We start from the raw sequence: 18,629 nt of genomic DNA on the forward strand, positions 1-18,629 counted from the left end.
CCCGCATTTTGGCGCGCTACTTTCCTAGCAGATTTTGCGTTATGACATCTCTGCTAGTCATTTTGTTCTCTATGAGAATTAGAAATTAAAAGATAACTTTTTAAAATTTAAAATATAATTGTAATAATTTTTTTAAGTGCTGCTTGTGGAATGCCTTTAAAATTCATATCTAAATAAATTTGAGTGCCTACATACGGGAGAAGCCGCGAGCGAGATTTTGTGTGACAACCGATTTATCTTTAAATAAATATTTAAAAAGGTTAATAAATAATTCTGGTATTTTAATTATACATTTTTGTGGGCCTGGATATAAAATCATAACAAATATGAAGTCATAATATAAAACTGTAATGTTAGACAGATTAATTACAAAATCAGCAACAAGTCAAGAAATATTATTAATTAAAAAAAATGTGTCAATTAAACTTAGATTAGTTTTTACATAGAGTGTCAATATTACTTACTGCTATTTTATAATACTGATGATTAGACATTGGATTACATGAAGCTGCATATTTGTACACAGTTATAAATGCTGAGAAAATAAATGTCATTTTGTTTTATACATATTATTTTATATTATTTTAATATAATCCAACGTCTGTAGTCTAATAATAATCTTTTGATAATAGTCAGTTAGTATCAGTTAATAAAAAAAAAATGTCACAGCTCTTGTTGGTAACTTATGTTAAAATAAGTGTTTGATGAGTTTAATTCTTTCCATTATCCAAAGTGAACTGGTCCATTCCTCTAAAAATGAGTTCTTCTTTGAGTTTGAGAACTTCTTGTAATAACATTTGATTGTTATTTTCCAATTTGCTTATTATTCTCTTTAAATGCTTAACATAATCATCATGTTCCGATTTCATAGTTTTGCACATAGCCTGTGATGCATTGGTAGGATGAGTGTGAAGATCTGCAAAATAATTACAATTAATGGAGTGTTGATAAAATTCTGACATAATTTTATGATTAAAATTTTTGTGTTTCAATGTATTTTGTCTTTTGTTGACATCATTAATCAGAGCACCTAAATTTTTTTAGACTTTTTGCAATCATATGAAAGCACACATCTATCATAGCTGTATGCTATGATATTCATGCCTGCCATATATCAAGTGAACTTTAACAATTAATAGTATGATAATGTTCTTCTTACCTTTATTCCTAAGTCGATCAGTGAGTTTATCATTTTGTAGTTTAAGTCTAGTTATTTCATTGTGTAGTTTTCTTTCATTAGCTTCCTTTTGTTTGGTAACTTGTAACAATTTGGCACGCATGTCTGTCATTTTGTGTACCACTTCATCAGAGTGGTCAGATATCCTCTGTGCTGATGCAACGCAGGCCTTGGACTCATTCTTCTCTGAGCTTATCTTTTCTTTCAATCTTGTCACTAGCCCCTGTAAAAGTATAACAATTCAAAAATTCTTGTTAGGTATAATGCAAAAGTAACTCTCTGTTACTTAAAAGACTGAGGAAGGACACTACACCGAAAGGGTACATAACTGTATATTAAACGGTTGCGAAAAATCGTCCCTCGGGACACAGGTCAAACCACGAGGAACAGCTGGTTGAATGATAAATACAAAAAAAAACATACAAAAGAAGAAAAACATATACATACGTTTAGTTGCTTATTATTATGTTCCAAGATATGATTCCGTTCCTCTAAATCATCAGCTTTTTGGGCAACATTTTTGTGTTTTTGTAATAAAGTCCACATGGAGTTAACAAGCTTCACTAAGGCGTCCGAATCTATAGTGTTTTCGGAAAAGTCTATATACGGATTGAAAATGTAGCTTATGTTAAGCAACCCAAACTCCTAGAAATAAGATTTGACAAAATAATAAAAGTAATCAACAGCAAGTAAACCTGTCCGGCACTGTGAGTGCGGTTAAAGATCAAAAAAATATTATACACACTTCGCTGAGGCCAATTAAACATTCCTTTATGTTTTTAACTGTACAGGGCTCGTAGGCAGTAGCTCTTTTATGTTTATAATTTTGAATTAGCTCGCGAACCTCTTCGTCTAAAGTTTCAAATTCTTGGACAGTGGCCATTGGGAAGCAGGCTATTTTAGTAGTTTCTTATTATTTTCCGACAATTTGGACGAAAAGTGCTTGTTTTTTTAATGCAACAATTTCGTTAACTCACGATGTTGATGTTAAATAAAACTTAAAAATGAATGAAAAGCGTTAAATTAAATTAAACAAAAAAGAAAACAGTTGTATTTTCGTAACTTTTATTTTCTACAGTTCTACCAACCTAACCCAAAAAATAAATATGTCAATGTCAGTTCGGGGTTGGGCATTTTTTAGGGCGGCTCCAAGCCGGAAATAGATTGATTCGGAGAAGAAGATCGGACGCTCAACCTTTTTTACTAGTCTGTGGATGAACCGTATTTATTCTTGTCTATGGTCAAATTATAAATGTCATCATTTATGTCAGTGTCATTCTCTAGAAAAGTGAAACGCTTTTTGTGCTTGCTTTTGTCGAGCTGGAATTCTGTAATAGTGAATTTTAACTATTGCTTTGCTTTAAATTCGTAACCAAGACTGGTTCTATTAATTTAATGTTTTAATCAGTATGCAAAGCAGCTTCGGCGCTATGAATTCATCTATTGAAATAAGTTCATACCGTGATCAACATTTCAAGGTATATTATCGTATTTTGTTTAAGTATTTTATCCAAGATATCTTCTATAAACATGCTATAATATTCTATTTGAATTACTTATTTCTGTATATAAATATCAATTCATTAAATTCTTTCTTTAGGGTTCCCGCAGCGAGCAAGAAAAGCTATTAAAAGCGTCATCAACGCTCTACATTGGAAACTTGTCATTTTACACTACGGAAGAACAAATATACGAATTATTTTCCCGATGCGGTGATATCAGAAGAGTAATTATGGGTTTAGATAAATATAAAAAGACTCCATGTGGATTTTGCTTTGTGGAGTATTATACAAGACATGATTCGGAAAACTGTATGAGGTTAGTGTACTGTTTGTTTTTAAATTAGGTTTTTGGACTTGGTTATTCAGATTGACAATAATGGACATCTTACAGGTACATAAATGGTACAAGACTTGATGACAGAATTATTCGTTGTGATTGGGATGCAGGATTTATTGAAGGCAGACAGTATGGCAGAGGCAAGACTGGTGGCCAGGTATGGCATTTTCACGTTTCTTACATTCAAATGATGGTTCAAAATGTTCTTAGAATGTAATATTTTTTTAAGAATTATTACTGTATCAAACTTGTAAATAAGATAAAATCGCTTATTTGGAATTATATTGAGCAAATTAAATTATGAAAAATGTGTTTATTGGAGTGAAATAATCCATTAAATAATTTTAGATGGATGTTGAAAGATTAAGTTCATTATTTTGTGTACAGGTCCGAGATGAATACAGAACAGATTATGATGGTGGCAGAGGTGGTTATGGAAAAATAATTGCACAAAAAATCACACCCACTCCTATGGAACGCTGATCATTTCTTTTAAGTGATAAGGACACGTGTGCTTTTATTATTAAGGCCAGAACTTTGAGGAAGACTGTGAAATTGTATTTACTAGTGACAACATTCAATGACAACAGAGTGTGAAATATGTAATGAAGTATCTAATAAAGATTTTCCATTAATCTCTGCTCTTTTTTAGTCTTAAACCATTTAAACTAAGTTTTATAAAATACAGAACAAAAACAATGAGGCCAGTACAGAACATGGTAAATGGTCTGTGTTTGCATCCATTACGGTCATATTTTCCTAGTGACCTGTGTGCAAAGCCTTTTAAAAGAATATAGAAGGCTATATCTCTTGAGTATTGTTATTCTACAGGCCATACTAATGGCTGTTCTCAATATTCTATTTATTGGTGACTTCATCCCATGTCTGCAACTGATTCCCACTGCTCCTGCAAATGATTCTGAGTACACTATCTAAAAAAACGTAATACAAATAAAATATAAATGATATTTTTCAAATATTTATTCACGAAAATACACTTAAATGCAATATAAAAGTAACAAGAACGAAATATGAACTACTTTAATATTTTATTAAATAATATGCGACTCGATGTAAATGCTTTGTATATTTCATAAGTTTACTCACTTAATTAGTTTGACTTAGCGCGTCATCAGCAACAATACTCAATGTTAAAAGTATTATTCTCAGTTAAATACAAATATTGAAAGCTTTTAATAACAATGTAAACAAGTGTAAAAATACATATATTTGTTAATAGTTCAACATTGGTTATATTCCTAAAATATGAAATTACGAAAAGGCTTTAGCACAACATTCATGTCAAAATTAATTGTGACAGAAATTATCAGATCAGCAAATATGGCTTTTGCAATTTGCAAAATACAATAGATTCATAAGTACTTTCATAAAATATGTAAAATAAGTTTGTATGTCATCTAATCTCTAGGCGATGTCTCAGGCATGAGGTCAAACCACATAGTTTTTGCTTCGCGGAAGTCGTACTGGTTGAGATGGACAACAACCTGCAAACAAAGAATAATACGTAAGCTCATAAACGAGTCCCGGCTATCATTTATATATCATTGGCAGTTATTACGGATAGTCGAAGGTCAGGAAGAGTGACAACCCGCCTGACCAAGGGGTTGCCCAAATTACTAGGTTGAGGAGGTCATAAAGGCAGACTACTCCTGGAACTGGAGACTAGAACCAACCCCTGGAAAATGATAGGCGAAGATGGCTTGATATCCATAAAATAATTATTCAATCGAGTATGTACCTGTCCAATAACAGGGCTGCCGCCTAGGAAGCCTTTGTGCGTGGCGACAGTGACCTCCACCTGCCTGGAGTGCAGCTCCGCTAACGGGATCACCCACTCGAACTGCTCGTCATATTCCGGCATGCAACTGTCCTTCACGACCTGATGATTGAAATACATACAACAAATTATATAGTCCATTTAATATTCAAGGTGGTTTCTATCAAATATTGCGATATAGTAGACATAGGTCTATTCTTATTAGCAGCGGCGGCCCTAGACATTGCGAGGCTACGTGCGGCAGGTCTATGCGAGGTCCTTTGTCCTACGTGAAAAGTCTGTGTTGCGAGCCAGGAGTTATTTTCTTGTTAATAAAAGGACTTACAAGCGGCGCTACCTTCTAGGTTCGGCTAAGTGGAAAATAAAGCACCCGCGAGCGAAGCGAGCGCAAAAGATTTTTGAGCTTTGGGTCACTAAAGCACCTAAAGTTGTATAGTAAACAATAGTGCAAGGTGAGGTCGCGAGCGCAGCGAGCGCGAAAATTTTTGATTTTCGGGACATAAAAGTACTCTAATCATGTTAGAATGAACGGTACCGACAAGTGAACAGCCGCGAGCGTAGCGAGCGCGAAAATTTTTCAGTTTTGGGACATAAAAGTACTCTAATCATGTTAGAATGAACGGTACCGACAAGTAACAGCCGCGAGCGTAGCGAGCGCGAAAATTTTTCAGTTTTGGGACATAAAAGTACTCTAATCATGTTAGAATGAACGGTACTGACAAGTGAACAGCCGCGAGCGTAGCGAGCGCGAATTTTTTTTTAATTGTTTGTTTAAGGAGTCTCAAATTAAACTCGGAATTAAGCACAAATAAAAAGAATCCGTGACTGGATCGAGAGCCAGTTTTTGTTACTTTGGTGTTCCAACTTTTTGTTAAATTGAGAACTCAAAAAGTAAACGCAGAATGAATTAGAAATAAAGAAAAATGCATTTTTTTTTTTGGACCAGATATATATTTTTTAATTATAATTTTATATATTAGTGTGGGTTGTAGCGCCAGGCCCCCCCAAGCGCGAGGCCCTGTGCGAAGGCACAGTTCGCACACCCCTAGGGCCGCCACTGCTTATTAGAGACCAACTTAACAAGTCCAAGTCTCTTCTTGACGAGCTGGTAAAAAGTCCAGTTATAAAACAGCTATTAGAATTTGATAGAAACGAAGCTTTGTTCTTCATTGAGAAAAGTTTGGAAGAAGAAAACATTCTGCGCGCACCCCAAATAAAATTGGGATAAATGCAGGATGATAATGATTGTTCTTATAATATTGCACTTACCACAGTTTTACGTTTCGAATCTTTGGAGCGGCCTGGTAACAAATATAACTTGACGTACGGGTCGGGCACGTTGGTCGGGTCCTTCAGTGGTATGTGCCTGTACAATTTGTGGAAACATTTATTAAACAGTCTTAAATAACGGGCATTTAATTATCCAAAGTTCAAATAACTCACATTATTTTGTGAACAACGACGAACAATGTTTGGTTTTGCATGCTGTAGCGAAGTGACAGAAGTATACGTCCGAGTCCCGCCTCTCCCGCAGATCTGTATAAAATAAATAATTTTTGACGATTATATTCAAATAATGCTTTTAAAACAAACCTTTGTTAACTTCATTTTTTTCATGATTTCAATTTATAGCTATTTACTTACGTAGTCAACGAAGAGGTTCTATGAACAAGTTTCGGTGAATCGCGGCCAGTAGGAGGCTGGTACTCTTGAGGCGTGTCTGTATAACATAAAATTAAGTTATAAGTGTACTTTTTTTAAATTGATTCATTTTAAAAAAGTTTTCGAAAAACTTCTAGTTCTCACCAACTTCCTTTTCAATGTGTTCTAAAGGCACAGACTTCTGTGAACTGCTGTCTAGGAGAGCATCTTCAATATTCCTAAGAACAGGTTCAGGGAGAACAGTGACTGCAACAAACGATATTAAACATACATTCTACAGCTGCTCGCCATGTTTCAGGTAAATAGCAGATTAGCTTGTGAGTTTGAAATATATAATTCATCCAGTACAAGTCACAGAAGAAAAAAAATAGTACAACAAAAAGGGTGCAAAAGGTGCTGTTTGCTTTAAAAAAAAGAGTTCTAGGAGACTGATGTAAAGAGATAAGAAAAAACTAGTCCAGTGGAAAAGTATCAACAAATTAGTCACAAATAGGTACAGATGTTTTATTTCAGAAAGCAAGAAAGCAATACTTGTGTCCATAAATCTCCATGCACATTGTCCTTATGCGTAAGCTTAAGGTGTCTACACACCAAAGCCGCTGATGCCGGCGGCACAGCCCGGCGGCCCAACCCGCCGGCCGTATTTTGTACAATCATGCCGCCGGCTTTCATAGAGTATTTGACAATTACTAGAACACCACATGCCGCGGCAGTCGTGCCGCCGGGCTGTGCCGCCGGGTCAGCGGCTTTGGTGTGTAGACCCCTTTAGAAGCGCTCAGTCAGTGAAAGAATCAAAACACAGACGTAGCTTTCCCGCTTTCGTGCAATAAATCATCAATAAGTTGTGTGAATCACCTGGGTCAGTTAGTGGAGGGACCGGTTTGTGCGTGTCTAGATCATCGACGGTGACGGGAGGGGAGGGCGGGGTGGCGGGGGGCGGTGACGGCGTCACGGCGGGCGACGGATCCTTCGGTGCCTCGGCCACGGGCTCTTCTTCATAATCCTCCTCTTTTATAGCCTCTTTCAATATCTATGAGGGAACAGTTACATATCACAAACTAGTACATAAAGTTATTAGCAACAACTGTTATAAGGTATACAATGAAGGAATTACTAGAATTGCTTCTCTCCAAAAACGGGTTTACGTTAAGTGTGATGTGCTAACATACCAGTATTAGCAGTGAATATCCTATGCATATTAATACTTGAAGTTAAACGTGGATTTCAATAACATATAGCTAGATTATGGAAATTGGTAAATAATGAGTTAATAGGTTAAACTCACCTTTAGTTGTAAAGACATGATAATCTTAGACTCTGGGCCGGACCTCTGCAGCATAAGCGGCTGAGTTAACATGCTGAGGTCCTTTTGTTTCAGAAGAGAAGAAATTCCATAAGTCAGCTGGCCTAATTGACCTCCTGTTTTGGAGTCCAAAACCTTAAATAAAAAATAAAAGTATTGAACCAATTAAAGTATTGAAACAACACACAAACACCCTTTTCTGATCTGATATTACAAGTAATCCGAAGTAAACATCTTTCTTTTAGTACATATATGTAGTGCTAAAAGTCGATGCGTTTTCATGGATCAGTAACGCAAATGGATTTCAATTATACTCTTCCTCTTTCGCAAACGCGAAGACACGCAAAAAGTTTTCTATATCCGGTTTTTAACACACAACAGATGTTTATAAATTACCTTAATCTCCAAGTTATCAATCTCTGGGTTCTGCACGAGAAAAGAGTATCCAATCTCGTAGACAGGGTCATCGGTCCTCATCTGGACGGCGCTCGTCTCCGTCTTCTTGCCAACTGTCACCGTGAGGTACGGGTCTGGCCGAGACTGGGTGCGCGCATTCTATTGACAAATATTTTACAATTAAAACCGTAAATACATTCTAGGAGAGTTCATTTTGGTTTGTCATCTTGATAGGAATAACTTACAGGCAACTTCTTGCAGGAATCGATGTAAACGGATAAGACAGCAGAACTCAGTTCTCCGGTCTTGATCAGCAAGGTCTCAGATATAGCCTGGAAATAAATAATTATATAAATAAATACAAAATGAGTTTATAAACGGTTTCATATTTTATAATGCAGTAGATACACTCACGCGACTAAGCTCCGATACATCAGAGGACAGGCGGTGCCATGACAGACGCAACTCGACCTTTCCATGTTTCGCTTGTTGAAGGGTTTGCCACTAAAATAAAAAAATAAATTAGCTCTGTATAAACCATCAATTCACCAAAATCATTTATTTTTATCTTCTGCTCAGAAAGTTCATTTGAGGGAATTCACTTACCGTATCTAAGCGACCGAAGCGAACAACTTGTGAGATATCAAGTGAACACCTGAAATTATAACAAAGATTAATTTCATTGTTCCAACAAGCTTGCTAAGGAACCTTCACAGAGTCACCATAGTTAGCACAAATCAATTCACATGTTTAAGATGTCAAGTTCCAATAAACATGTTTTGGATGTTCAGAAAAGTTATTACTTTAATTTGGAAAGAACAAAAGGGTTTATAAAGAAATTTTAACCATTTTAAGTGGAAAAATGAAAACCAGTGCATAATGCAACATTTAGTGAACACAACAAGCAGTATGTTTAAGGATTGGAATACGGAAAAATTGCTTTGTGGACATACAGTCTGTCTGTTAGCAATAGCCTTAGGAATGCTCCGTGAGCTGTTACGTTTGTGTTATACCTCAACGTTAACGTATGATTGTGTAGAGTTACAACAGCCACCTAATATCTATTGTAAAGCAATGAGTGATATTTTTGATCCATTTGTGAGTTCCAGAATCTAATGAGTGTTAACAAAAGTTGTACGTTAGTGGGCTACCGTGGCGCCGCGTTGTGCAATGTGTGGTTATGTGTTAATGAGTGCCTTAGTGACGTTACAGCGCAATGTACGGGCAGCAGCATTAATTTCAGTTTCGTGTGCGCAGCACGTAAAGTACGTTCCGTGGTCGCTTTCAGTGGCAATAGTATGTTAGTTCACTGTGAGAATGTTTGTACATTGTCAAATACAGTTGTGTTCGTGGCAGCGACCGACCTGCCCAGTTTATCGTCTCGTCCCGTGCGGTCCCAGTCGAAAAGGTTGACGGCCAATATCGTCGCGCTGGTGCGGAGTATGGACTGTTACAACTCACCAAGTTATATACACGTACATATATGTATATTAAGCTAATATTAATAGTCAGGGGATAGGGAATCAGGTCTATGTTTATGTACATATTTTTATGCGCAATAAATTAATAGGTTCCAAGGTGTATTGTAAATACATGTTAAAAATTATGACAAAATAAGCGCTGGTGTCTTAAATTATATGTAAATTAATTTTGTGAGTAGGTATTCCTATGTAAATGTGAGTTTCTTAATACATGAATACGATTAAGTCTAATCAACTTGCCACTCCAATTATATTTCATATTGTATGTCCCCAATGTGTTCGGTATTCCTATTAAAGGCAAAAAACAATCTCAAACACAACAGCTGTAGGTATAAAATAGAACACCAAAGAAGTCAAAATACTTAGTTAAAACCAAAACGAATCTTAGCATCACCGGCATGACAGAATGAAAATGAAAAATAAAACTGATCTCGACTAGGCAACGGTGATAATAAGACTCAATATTAGAGGAACAAAAAATAACACGGCAATGAAATGTCGCTAGTGTGTGTTAGCACGCGTAGCGGAGACGGACCTGCCAAGATAATCATCGTTCTGTATGCCCATGCCTGGGTCCCAGTCCCAGAGCTCGCACTGCAACACTTGACTCTTCCTTGAGCTTATTAACGCCTTAGGACAAAATCACAATACAGCTACATATTAGTAGTATGCCAAAACAAGCCTAAACATTTTACTTATTCATAGAAATTTTGATAATTTTGATTAAATTTCAACCCAATTTGAATCTCAGACCATCTGGCAAGTTTATCGAATTTCATGAGAACATTAAACTTTCTAGCAATTTCTCTAAAGTTGTACTCTTCATGCCTGCATATTAGAAACTTGCGGAGAAGGGAGAGAAATAATGATGTATTAAAGAGTAATAGAGAACAAATACAAGGAATATCTAAGATACTCACCTTCACCGTTGGTAACTCGTTGAATGATTCGTAGTAGGTACTAAAATCTAATTGCGCTATAACTACACATGCAGCTAAAATTAGGTTATTTGTAATGGGAGAACCTGGAATAGTTAGTAAATTATTTAATTCACTTCAATGGATCGGTAGAAGTCGATTTAACATATTTCAGGTTCCTCCACTACTGTATGTTGAGGGACATAGAAGTAGTAGCATACCAAAGAGCTTAATGAGTCGGTGTGACATGACCTCACAAGACTTGTCTACACCATGTTGGAATGTCACTACTCTATCCCATCTTGTTAATTCTTTGCAGTACTATCAGTTAACAGTGGTAGGCGCCATCACCTGACATCCATGCCACTGCAACTGACAGACAAGCGTCGCAATGGCCGATGTAAAGCGTATCGGGACAGTTACAATGCGTGAAGCGAGTGCAACCATCAGCGTAGCATTATTACGGATTCCTGCGTCCCGCCCCGCTCTGCTTGCTCCCCCCCCCGCGCCCCGTCACCGCGTGCACGTACTTACTTGCCGAGCTTGTCATCGTTGTTGCCCTCGTCCTTGTCGAACACTTCTATTTCCAACGCTTGGCCCAGAGATTGCATTATACGCGCCTGTATGCCACACGCGCATAGTCCGACGCAAACATAAGTGAGGAAAACAAAATCTTGTTCATAAACTACTTACTTGAAAACATTCTACGACCATATTTGCGTGCAGAATACGCTCGCATTATACATGGTTTTATTTAAGAAGCATAATTTACAAAATTGTTAATTGTAAAACCTTGTTACTGTAGAGTTTCTATACTATCATCAAATGTTTTTAAACTTCCCTCTTAGATGCCCTGATTCGAATATATATGTTTTTTAAAGACCCATTTTATCATGCAAGAAATTCAAACCAAATAAAAGTCTATAAATACCTGGGCTTTTGAATATATCAATAATTATTTTTAAAATAGTAAGTAACCCTTTTAATATTTTTATAAATACTTAAGAATAAGAATAAAAGGCATTCTACCTAGAAGAATGTTTACTGATTATTTACAACGAGCATGCGTATAACACATGGGAATTTTAGTAATTAACAATTTATTAACGGTTAGGTAGCTGTCATAAAAACTATTTTACAATAAGCCACAGTTAAACAATAAACATTCTTCGTTATAAATAAAATATCTCGTTCAGTCATGCTCATTGCTGAAAATGCATTCTTTTATTGAAATAGCAAAACATTGTTATTTACCAAAATGAGAATATTATATTCATAGTATAATGTATTTTGCCACTTCAGTTCTGCCAGACAGCGTTCGAATTGCAATTATTCTCGTCGTGTAGAGAAATTAAAATAATGTCAAATGCACAGATAAATGAAAATTTGTGACACGCAATGCGAATTGAAAAAAGATCAGAAATGAGCTAAGACAAAGTACCTTACTTACCAAAATCCAAAACCCGATTAATTAAAATAAGCAAGCTCATCTCAAATGTTATATACCAACATTAAGAAAGGGTATTTTGTGCTCGCTAAGCGAACTGTTGTTGTAAAATCTGTTAAAAATCTAAATAGGTATAAACACTACATCCAAACTAATATTATATTGTATAAGTAATACCCATGTGCATACATAGTCAAACGAGTAAAATATAAATAAAAAAAAGAGAAAATGTTGTGTGTATGCTTACCTCGCACCAGAAGTCCCATCGTGGGTTGACGTTATTGTCAATGTGTTTTGTCTTCCATTGCTGCGCGCCCACTGTTATGATCGCGTACGGATCTGACTTACCCTTACCTGGATATCAAAATAAAATACATAAGATTATTGTTAGAAGCCAGTAAAAGGTCTCCACTTTGCTAAGGAAAATAAGAAGTGAATATTGAAAAGATTTGAATACTCTTACGAGAACATTTCATTCTTATGCAAATGTAAGGTAATTAGACACCGTAGTACAACATAAGTACAAGCTCCACACCTATTTATTTTTTTTCAAATGAAATCACGTCATTCTGTACGAGGAGTAATCTATCATCATTAATCGTACTTCGAGTGTTCACCTAGTGATAACAGATTGATTAGAACGTTATTACCTATCGGTAATATAAGCTACAGTTCCGCTTTACAAGAACGTGATCGGTGCCTAAAAGATAATGAGTACAAACACAAAATGTTTGGAGTACACATAAACTTAACGATTATTATGTACACTCAAGTAATGTTTACCAGCAATAGTTGATATAAGCAAGTGGCTTTATCACAATCTCATTAAGGATTCTCATAATGAATTCGGCTAAAATGTAAATCTATTACAAATACATAAGTAATGACTAGTGTAAATAATGAATAACTCTTACCAATCATTGACATATCTTTCTTCATGAGATTCTGAGCTTGGACGAGATGAATACGAAGAACACCCTGTAAAATAAAATAAATTACAATTAATGTTAACATTACAAAAAAATATTATTTTAATATTGAATTACTATGTACTTATCGAATTGTCATAAATAATTACAAACCTCAGGTTCAGGCATCCTCAAGTCAACAGTGGGTATTTCATCACTCAATTTAATTGGTAGCTTATTTGGCAACACCATCATCTTAGCCACTTGCTCTACAATGCAACGGCGAAGGATGTCACTGGAAAAATAATTGTCTATGGTCAGTACCCTATTTTTGGATTTCATAAACTTTTATAACCGACTTCATGTTCTCAGTTTTTATCGAATTTTGATGCAGTTTTGATCATAGTATTATTGAACTTAGGAGAATCCAGGTATATTTTATTCATGTCGGTTTTACGGTTTGTAAAACTTTTTTTTCATAGGGCCTCACCTGAATCCTGGCATATCGAGGACATCAGCGGCGCCGACTAAGTTGAAGTCAATGGACGGGTTGTTCAGGAAGAATATCTGTAGTCCTCCTACTAAAGGCATCTTGGTGATGAGGGGCTTCATTACGATACGCATCATACCGTGGATCTATAACACGGAGCATTATTAATATCTAACTTCCTAGTATGTCTGTCTTGTCAGTTTAACTATCATATCTTTAAACGAAGGGTTTCACAGCCTTTCAAAAGACTCTTCTTCATCGCATTCGAGTGAAACATCTCTTTACCAGAATTCAAAAATTTTTTTTGGCAATTTATTCGAAAACTGACAACTAAAAGGAGTAGATCCGTACCTGAAGATCTTTAATTCCACCACGGATGCGTTGCAGAACAAATGATATATCACAGTCACCTGCATAGCTGAAATCAATGAAAGCATCCTTGAAAATACGGCATACATTACATTTTCGCTTGTGCAACCTGCCTCAAAACTTAAACTATCAGATGACAAAACAATTCATTCAACAAACAAATTCGTCACACAGATACAGATAAAGTAGGTGAATAGTATTTTTAAGTTGACTCACAACAAGTCGACATCCATGATGATTTCATCCCTGGACAAGTTCTTATCGTAGACTTTAACACCGCCAACTCGCGGCGCCTGAAAAGATTAAACTCCCGTCAATACAATAAAACTTTTATACCGATGACGTTATTAACCGCGTGGAAAGTCAATAGCATAACAACCTTTTTCTTCTTACCTACGTGCATTTTTATGATCATTATTTGAAATGGAATTGCACTATTTGCACTAGATAGGCGAGTTATCATCTATTTTTACTCCGAAATGATGTCATTAAAATTCTGTGCGCAGTTTATTTCTCGATCCACTTCAGCTTCTCAAGTGCTTGTCACTATCATAGGACATGAATATAGGAAATAATAATGTGCGATATCTTTGAAGAGAGTAAGAGTTCCTAAGAGCACTTCAACATACCAACACACCCAGATACAGTCATACTTACAATGGTACCGAGAATCATGCGCTCGAACTTGAAGCCGGTAAGCTTGTAGTTGGCCAGGCTCTCCGCCACGGCGGGCTCGATCGACTCCTTCAGCAGAATGCGAGCGTACGAGTTCACATTTGGCCATACTTGCAGTAGAATCTACAAAACATTCGACTTTGTTAGAGAATTAGCATTTGCATACAGTAACAAATTCCACTTGTCTATCATCGTCCGGTTGCACCAGTTGTGACCTTGGAGAACATAAATAGAATAGAAATAAGTTTGAAAAATAGTCATAGATTATTCACTCAAGGAATCATAATCAATAGTTGAGCTGCACATAAATTAATAGGTGGGAGGAACTAGATATATGCGAGCACTAAACAGCTGTAGGAGGCAGCTTAGTTTACTAAATTGCTATACATTACATACCCTATTCAGCCATTCTGCGCGTTCCACGTCCGGGAAGAACACCTGGAAATGTTAATAGTTGTTACTATTCATAGAAATGCAACTTAAGACAATGGTAGTGATGTCACATCACATCGACAAACTTTGCCATCATAGCTTTTAAGGGTTTCTTAGATCGGTTTATAAGATCAGTTTGTTGTTCGTCTGTCCGACTATCAAGATTCACGGTCTTATTTCGGAAGTATGTGGGGTTGTTGAAGACCTACACCATTTGTTGGTGGAATGTGTCAAGTATGAGACAGCCAGAAATAATCTTATATCAACCTTGAATTTGAACAGGACTGACTTAGGTACTTTCCATAAAATCTTGTCCCAGCCAAATGGAGGTGATGCGAAAGTTTTGTTCGAATTTATGGCCCATTTATAATTGCCTGTATATGTGATGAATGTATGATTAGGGTACGATGGAACTGACATACGCTATGCGTAAAAGTTCCTTAAAATAAAAGAATTAAAAAAAAAAAAAAAAATCGTATACTAAGGTCTATGAAATTATAAAAAAATATAGAGGTGCGGCCGCTTATTCGGCAACAGACGCATGTTTCTAAACTCTCAAGGGTATTTAGAACTTCCCGTTGACCTAAATCCATAACGTATAGGTACTACTCTGTTTTTATATGGGACCAAAATTTTAAAATGGGGTTATTAGTTTTAACTTGGTATCACGAGGTAAATGTAAAGGGTTGAAGTGAATTTTGGAAAATAGTCCATTTTTTTTTCGACGCATTATTATTAAGGAAGAATATTATAATGTAGGTAGTCCCTTTTGGTAAAAAATACCATATGTGCGTAAGAAGTGATCGATTGCATAATGATACATGAAGGCCAACGACCTAGTTTTACCGTGTTCATTTATGGTGTGATTGACCCATTGCGTAAAAGTAGCACAAAAAACAAAATATCAATTTGCTTGAGCAAGTATATATTTTGCCGATACGACAGTTCGTGTTGTCGTTTTTCTGTGTCACTTTTTTTACTGGAATTCGCTATCATTTCGATCGTTGGAAATATCGATTTTTTAGCTTCCGACTAAATTATTAGGTACAATAGAATTGGATTTGTTTGGACAGCTCTGTCTAGGTTTTACAATAATTTTACCTAAGTAAGTAATGACTTTTTAACATGATATCCTTTTGTATATGCAGCAAAAATAAATTGCTCTATGATTGTTGAGCTGCTAATCGATTATCCCATAACATCCCGCAGGTGACGCAATTGCATACAAACAGGCGACCAATGGACTATGCAGTATACACAGCAAAAGAAGGAAAATATTTACAGAAAACTGAGTAGGTTACTCCATCAGTTAATTTATTTTTGGCGATGATCCAAATCACGAAAATCGCAGTGATACAGGACTTTCTAGGTATTAGATAAAATGTCGATCAATAGTAACTTTGTTGATATGAAATTCTGTTTCAGCAGACATCGATAAAAGGTTGTAATATCTTACCCACGCCGGCAAGTCGTCGAGCTTAGCCAAAACAACATCTTTCTCGGAGGAGGAGGCGGCGGCCTTGGCCAAGTTGCGCCGGTATTCGTTCTCCTTGCGCCATTGATCGCGCAGTACGGACAATATAACGGGTCCGATCAGCCACGCCACGCTCCATTGCATGTACCCCACCAGGTACACCACGCCGACTATCGACACCTGCACCAAACGTTCATCAAGCATACCTAATGCACTGCACTATAAACACTGAACGCATATTCATTTGAACTTTTAATTTAAGAAGCAACTACATTCTCTTTCATGGTAATAATAGTTTTACTATCACAATCTTGATTAAACTAATAATAATACTCAATTTAAGTACAAAAGAATGATAAGATTAGTTCAATAGTATTCTATTAATGCAGTCTATTATGCTCATGGATTGATTTTTGTTCATTAGGCAATTTTTGACTGTTTTTTCGTTCTGAGTAGTCATTAAAATGCCTGAGCAGATTTTTATGAATTTTAATCACATGTTTTTAAGCAAACAAATTAATGTGGAGCAAAAATTGAAGTAGTACATAAAAATCGTATTTTTTTTTGTAATTGAATGTTATTTTATAATAACATACATATTTATGTAGCTTCTTCCTCATTCCATTTAAAACCAGTTATTTTAGAAACATTGTGCCCTCTGGGACAACTATTCTAGAGCATGACATCATGCTTATGTGCTATCCTGCATGTTATGTGTAAGTTATGCTAATGTGTGTTTGTATTCATTAGCTAAGGAGTGAGGTGTGTGCTGCCAATTACTGATAAGCACTGCTTGCCTCATGCTCAACACATTTCTATTGTTTGTCGACTTGATGTCATTTTCAAATATAGTACAAGAAAATCGGGAAAGGCTAAGCATGTGGTGCAGCACAAAAAACCTTGTGTAAGTGAAAAAAAACTCACAATTACATCATGAGAATCAGCCAAATGATTCAATATTTTCTGAGACAATGTAGTGAGTAAAAACTTCCACCTCATAAAATAAAGAACAGGAACTAACACTTTAAGGTTGAATGCCCAACTTATGATTCAAAGCACAGCATTTCAAGGTCACTGTTGACTCACACTAACAACCCGTTTGGACAAATATATTTCATGCATTTATTCTAATCAGAATGTGATGATGATGCCATCAACTTTTTTTTATAAACATAAATAATGCATACCTTCTTGAAGAATCTGTACATCATGGAAAACACATTGCCATTTTCTTCACTGCTTGGAGGCAGGGCAGGCTTACTTGATGACACCATCTTCTTCTCATCACTTGCCTATTAACATAAGAATACTACAATATTCAATTTATCAATTCAATACCTAGTTAAAAAGAAAATAAGACAGGTCCATCAAGAAATGAACAGGAAAAACTTAAAATATTTAAAAACGAACCAACTCCTTAAAATAGTTTAGTACTCAGGAATAAGAAGTCATTTTTATTTATAGACTGAGTAGATATTATTACGTGTAAAATAAAGTTTCTAAAACGTACCATGCTGAGCACTGGAGTGTAGAACTTGAAAACTAAAAACAACTAAACAACACAAGAATAAACCGAATGATTACCAAATCTTAATTTCCTGGCGCGTCTAGCGCATTGCACTCCGCAATACTTTTGTCTGATTTTATTTCATACCTTATCTTAATATTTGTTTTGTTTTAGAAATATACGACAAGAAGACGGATTCTATAATTTTGTGGATTGAAACACTCCGCTACGGTACAGCACAGCACCGACTCAAACAAATAATTATGTTATCGATACGACGACGAGGCGGTATCGTGTGTACCTGTCTGTGAACATCTGTGCTGTGCTTCGCTGACTTTGACAGTTGACAACTTTTGACACACATGGTTTCAACTAATACTTTTTATGGACTTTATTTATGCCACAGCTTATATAATTATTTAAAAAGTCGTGATGGCCTCTCGTGGGTAAAGGGTTCGATTCCCGGTTAAGTTAGTTTAAACTTTTTTAGTATATCTTAGACACCAATCACTGTGTTTCGTTAGGACGGCACGTTAAACTGTAGGTACCGGCTATCATCGAACATCTTTGGCAGTCGTTATGGGTAGTCAGAAGCCACTAATAGCCAGTTTCTTCATCAAAAGTTAAAGTTATGGCTAAAGTAAAAGTAACGGTCAAATTCGTTTTTTCAAGGCTAAAGTGACACCAAAACTAATAGAAAAAATTTAATTTGACCGTTACTTTTACTTTAGACATTACTTTAGCCATAACTTTT

The 18,629-nt window shown here is 35.9% G+C and overlaps 3 protein-coding genes across 7 annotated transcripts; 1 reads left to right on the forward strand and 2 right to left on the reverse strand.

Moving 5' to 3' along the window:
• Positions 1-653: 653 nt before the first annotated feature.
• Positions 654-2,288, reverse strand: LOC110383972 (uncharacterized). The gene is made up of 4 exons (XM_021344965.3): positions 1,923-2,288; positions 1,625-1,822; positions 1,160-1,400; positions 654-916 (listed from the first exon to the last, which is right to left on the reverse strand). Exons 1-4 carry the CDS (start codon positions 2,058-2,060, stop codon positions 711-713), a joined length of 783 nt encoding a protein of 260 aa, XP_021200640.2. The 5' UTR covers positions 2,061-2,288; the 3' UTR covers positions 654-710.
• A 156-nt stretch (positions 2,289-2,444) lies between these two features.
• On the forward strand, positions 2,445-3,651 carry LOC110370945 (nuclear cap-binding protein subunit 2). The gene is made up of 4 exons (XM_021326966.3): positions 2,445-2,655; positions 2,778-2,995; positions 3,071-3,173; positions 3,404-3,651. The coding sequence occupies exons 1-4, from the start codon at positions 2,587-2,589 to the stop codon at positions 3,497-3,499; spliced, it is 486 nt and encodes a 161-aa protein (XP_021182641.1). The 5' UTR covers positions 2,445-2,586; the 3' UTR covers positions 3,500-3,651.
• A 331-nt stretch (positions 3,652-3,982) lies between these two features.
• Positions 3,983-18,203, reverse strand: Esyt2 (Extended synaptotagmin-like protein 2). 5 transcript variants are annotated; one of them, XM_021327051.3, is made up of 24 exons: positions 18,023-18,203; positions 17,556-17,660; positions 16,351-16,548; positions 14,859-14,900; positions 14,445-14,585; positions 14,004-14,080; positions 13,770-13,836; positions 13,419-13,564; positions 13,103-13,223; positions 12,935-12,998; positions 12,268-12,374; positions 10,192-10,286; positions 8,782-8,830; positions 8,590-8,679; positions 8,421-8,507; positions 8,176-8,334; positions 7,762-7,914; positions 7,332-7,506; positions 6,621-6,722; positions 6,459-6,534; positions 6,258-6,350; positions 6,084-6,180; positions 4,776-4,916; positions 3,983-4,521 (listed from the first exon to the last, which is right to left on the reverse strand). In XM_021327051.3, the coding sequence occupies exons 2-24, from the start codon at positions 17,640-17,642 to the stop codon at positions 4,435-4,437; spliced, it is 2,454 nt and encodes an 817-aa protein (XP_021182726.3). In that variant the 5' UTR covers positions 17,643-17,660; positions 18,023-18,203; the 3' UTR covers positions 3,983-4,434. The 5 variants fall into 5 exon arrangements, with proteins under 5 accessions (XP_021182726.3, XP_021182646.3, XP_021182567.3 ...); XM_021326971.3 differs by having other exon boundaries at positions 17,953-18,203; XM_021326892.3 differs by lacking the exon at positions 10,192-10,286 and adding an exon at positions 9,540-9,622 and having other exon boundaries at positions 17,879-18,203.
• Positions 18,204-18,629: the final 426 nt, after the last annotated feature.

This window comes from Helicoverpa armigera, chromosome 5 (assembly GCF_030705265.1).
Source record: "Helicoverpa armigera isolate CAAS_96S chromosome 5, ASM3070526v1, whole genome shotgun sequence".
Taxonomy (NCBI): Eukaryota; Metazoa; Arthropoda; class Insecta; order Lepidoptera; family Noctuidae; genus Helicoverpa; species Helicoverpa armigera.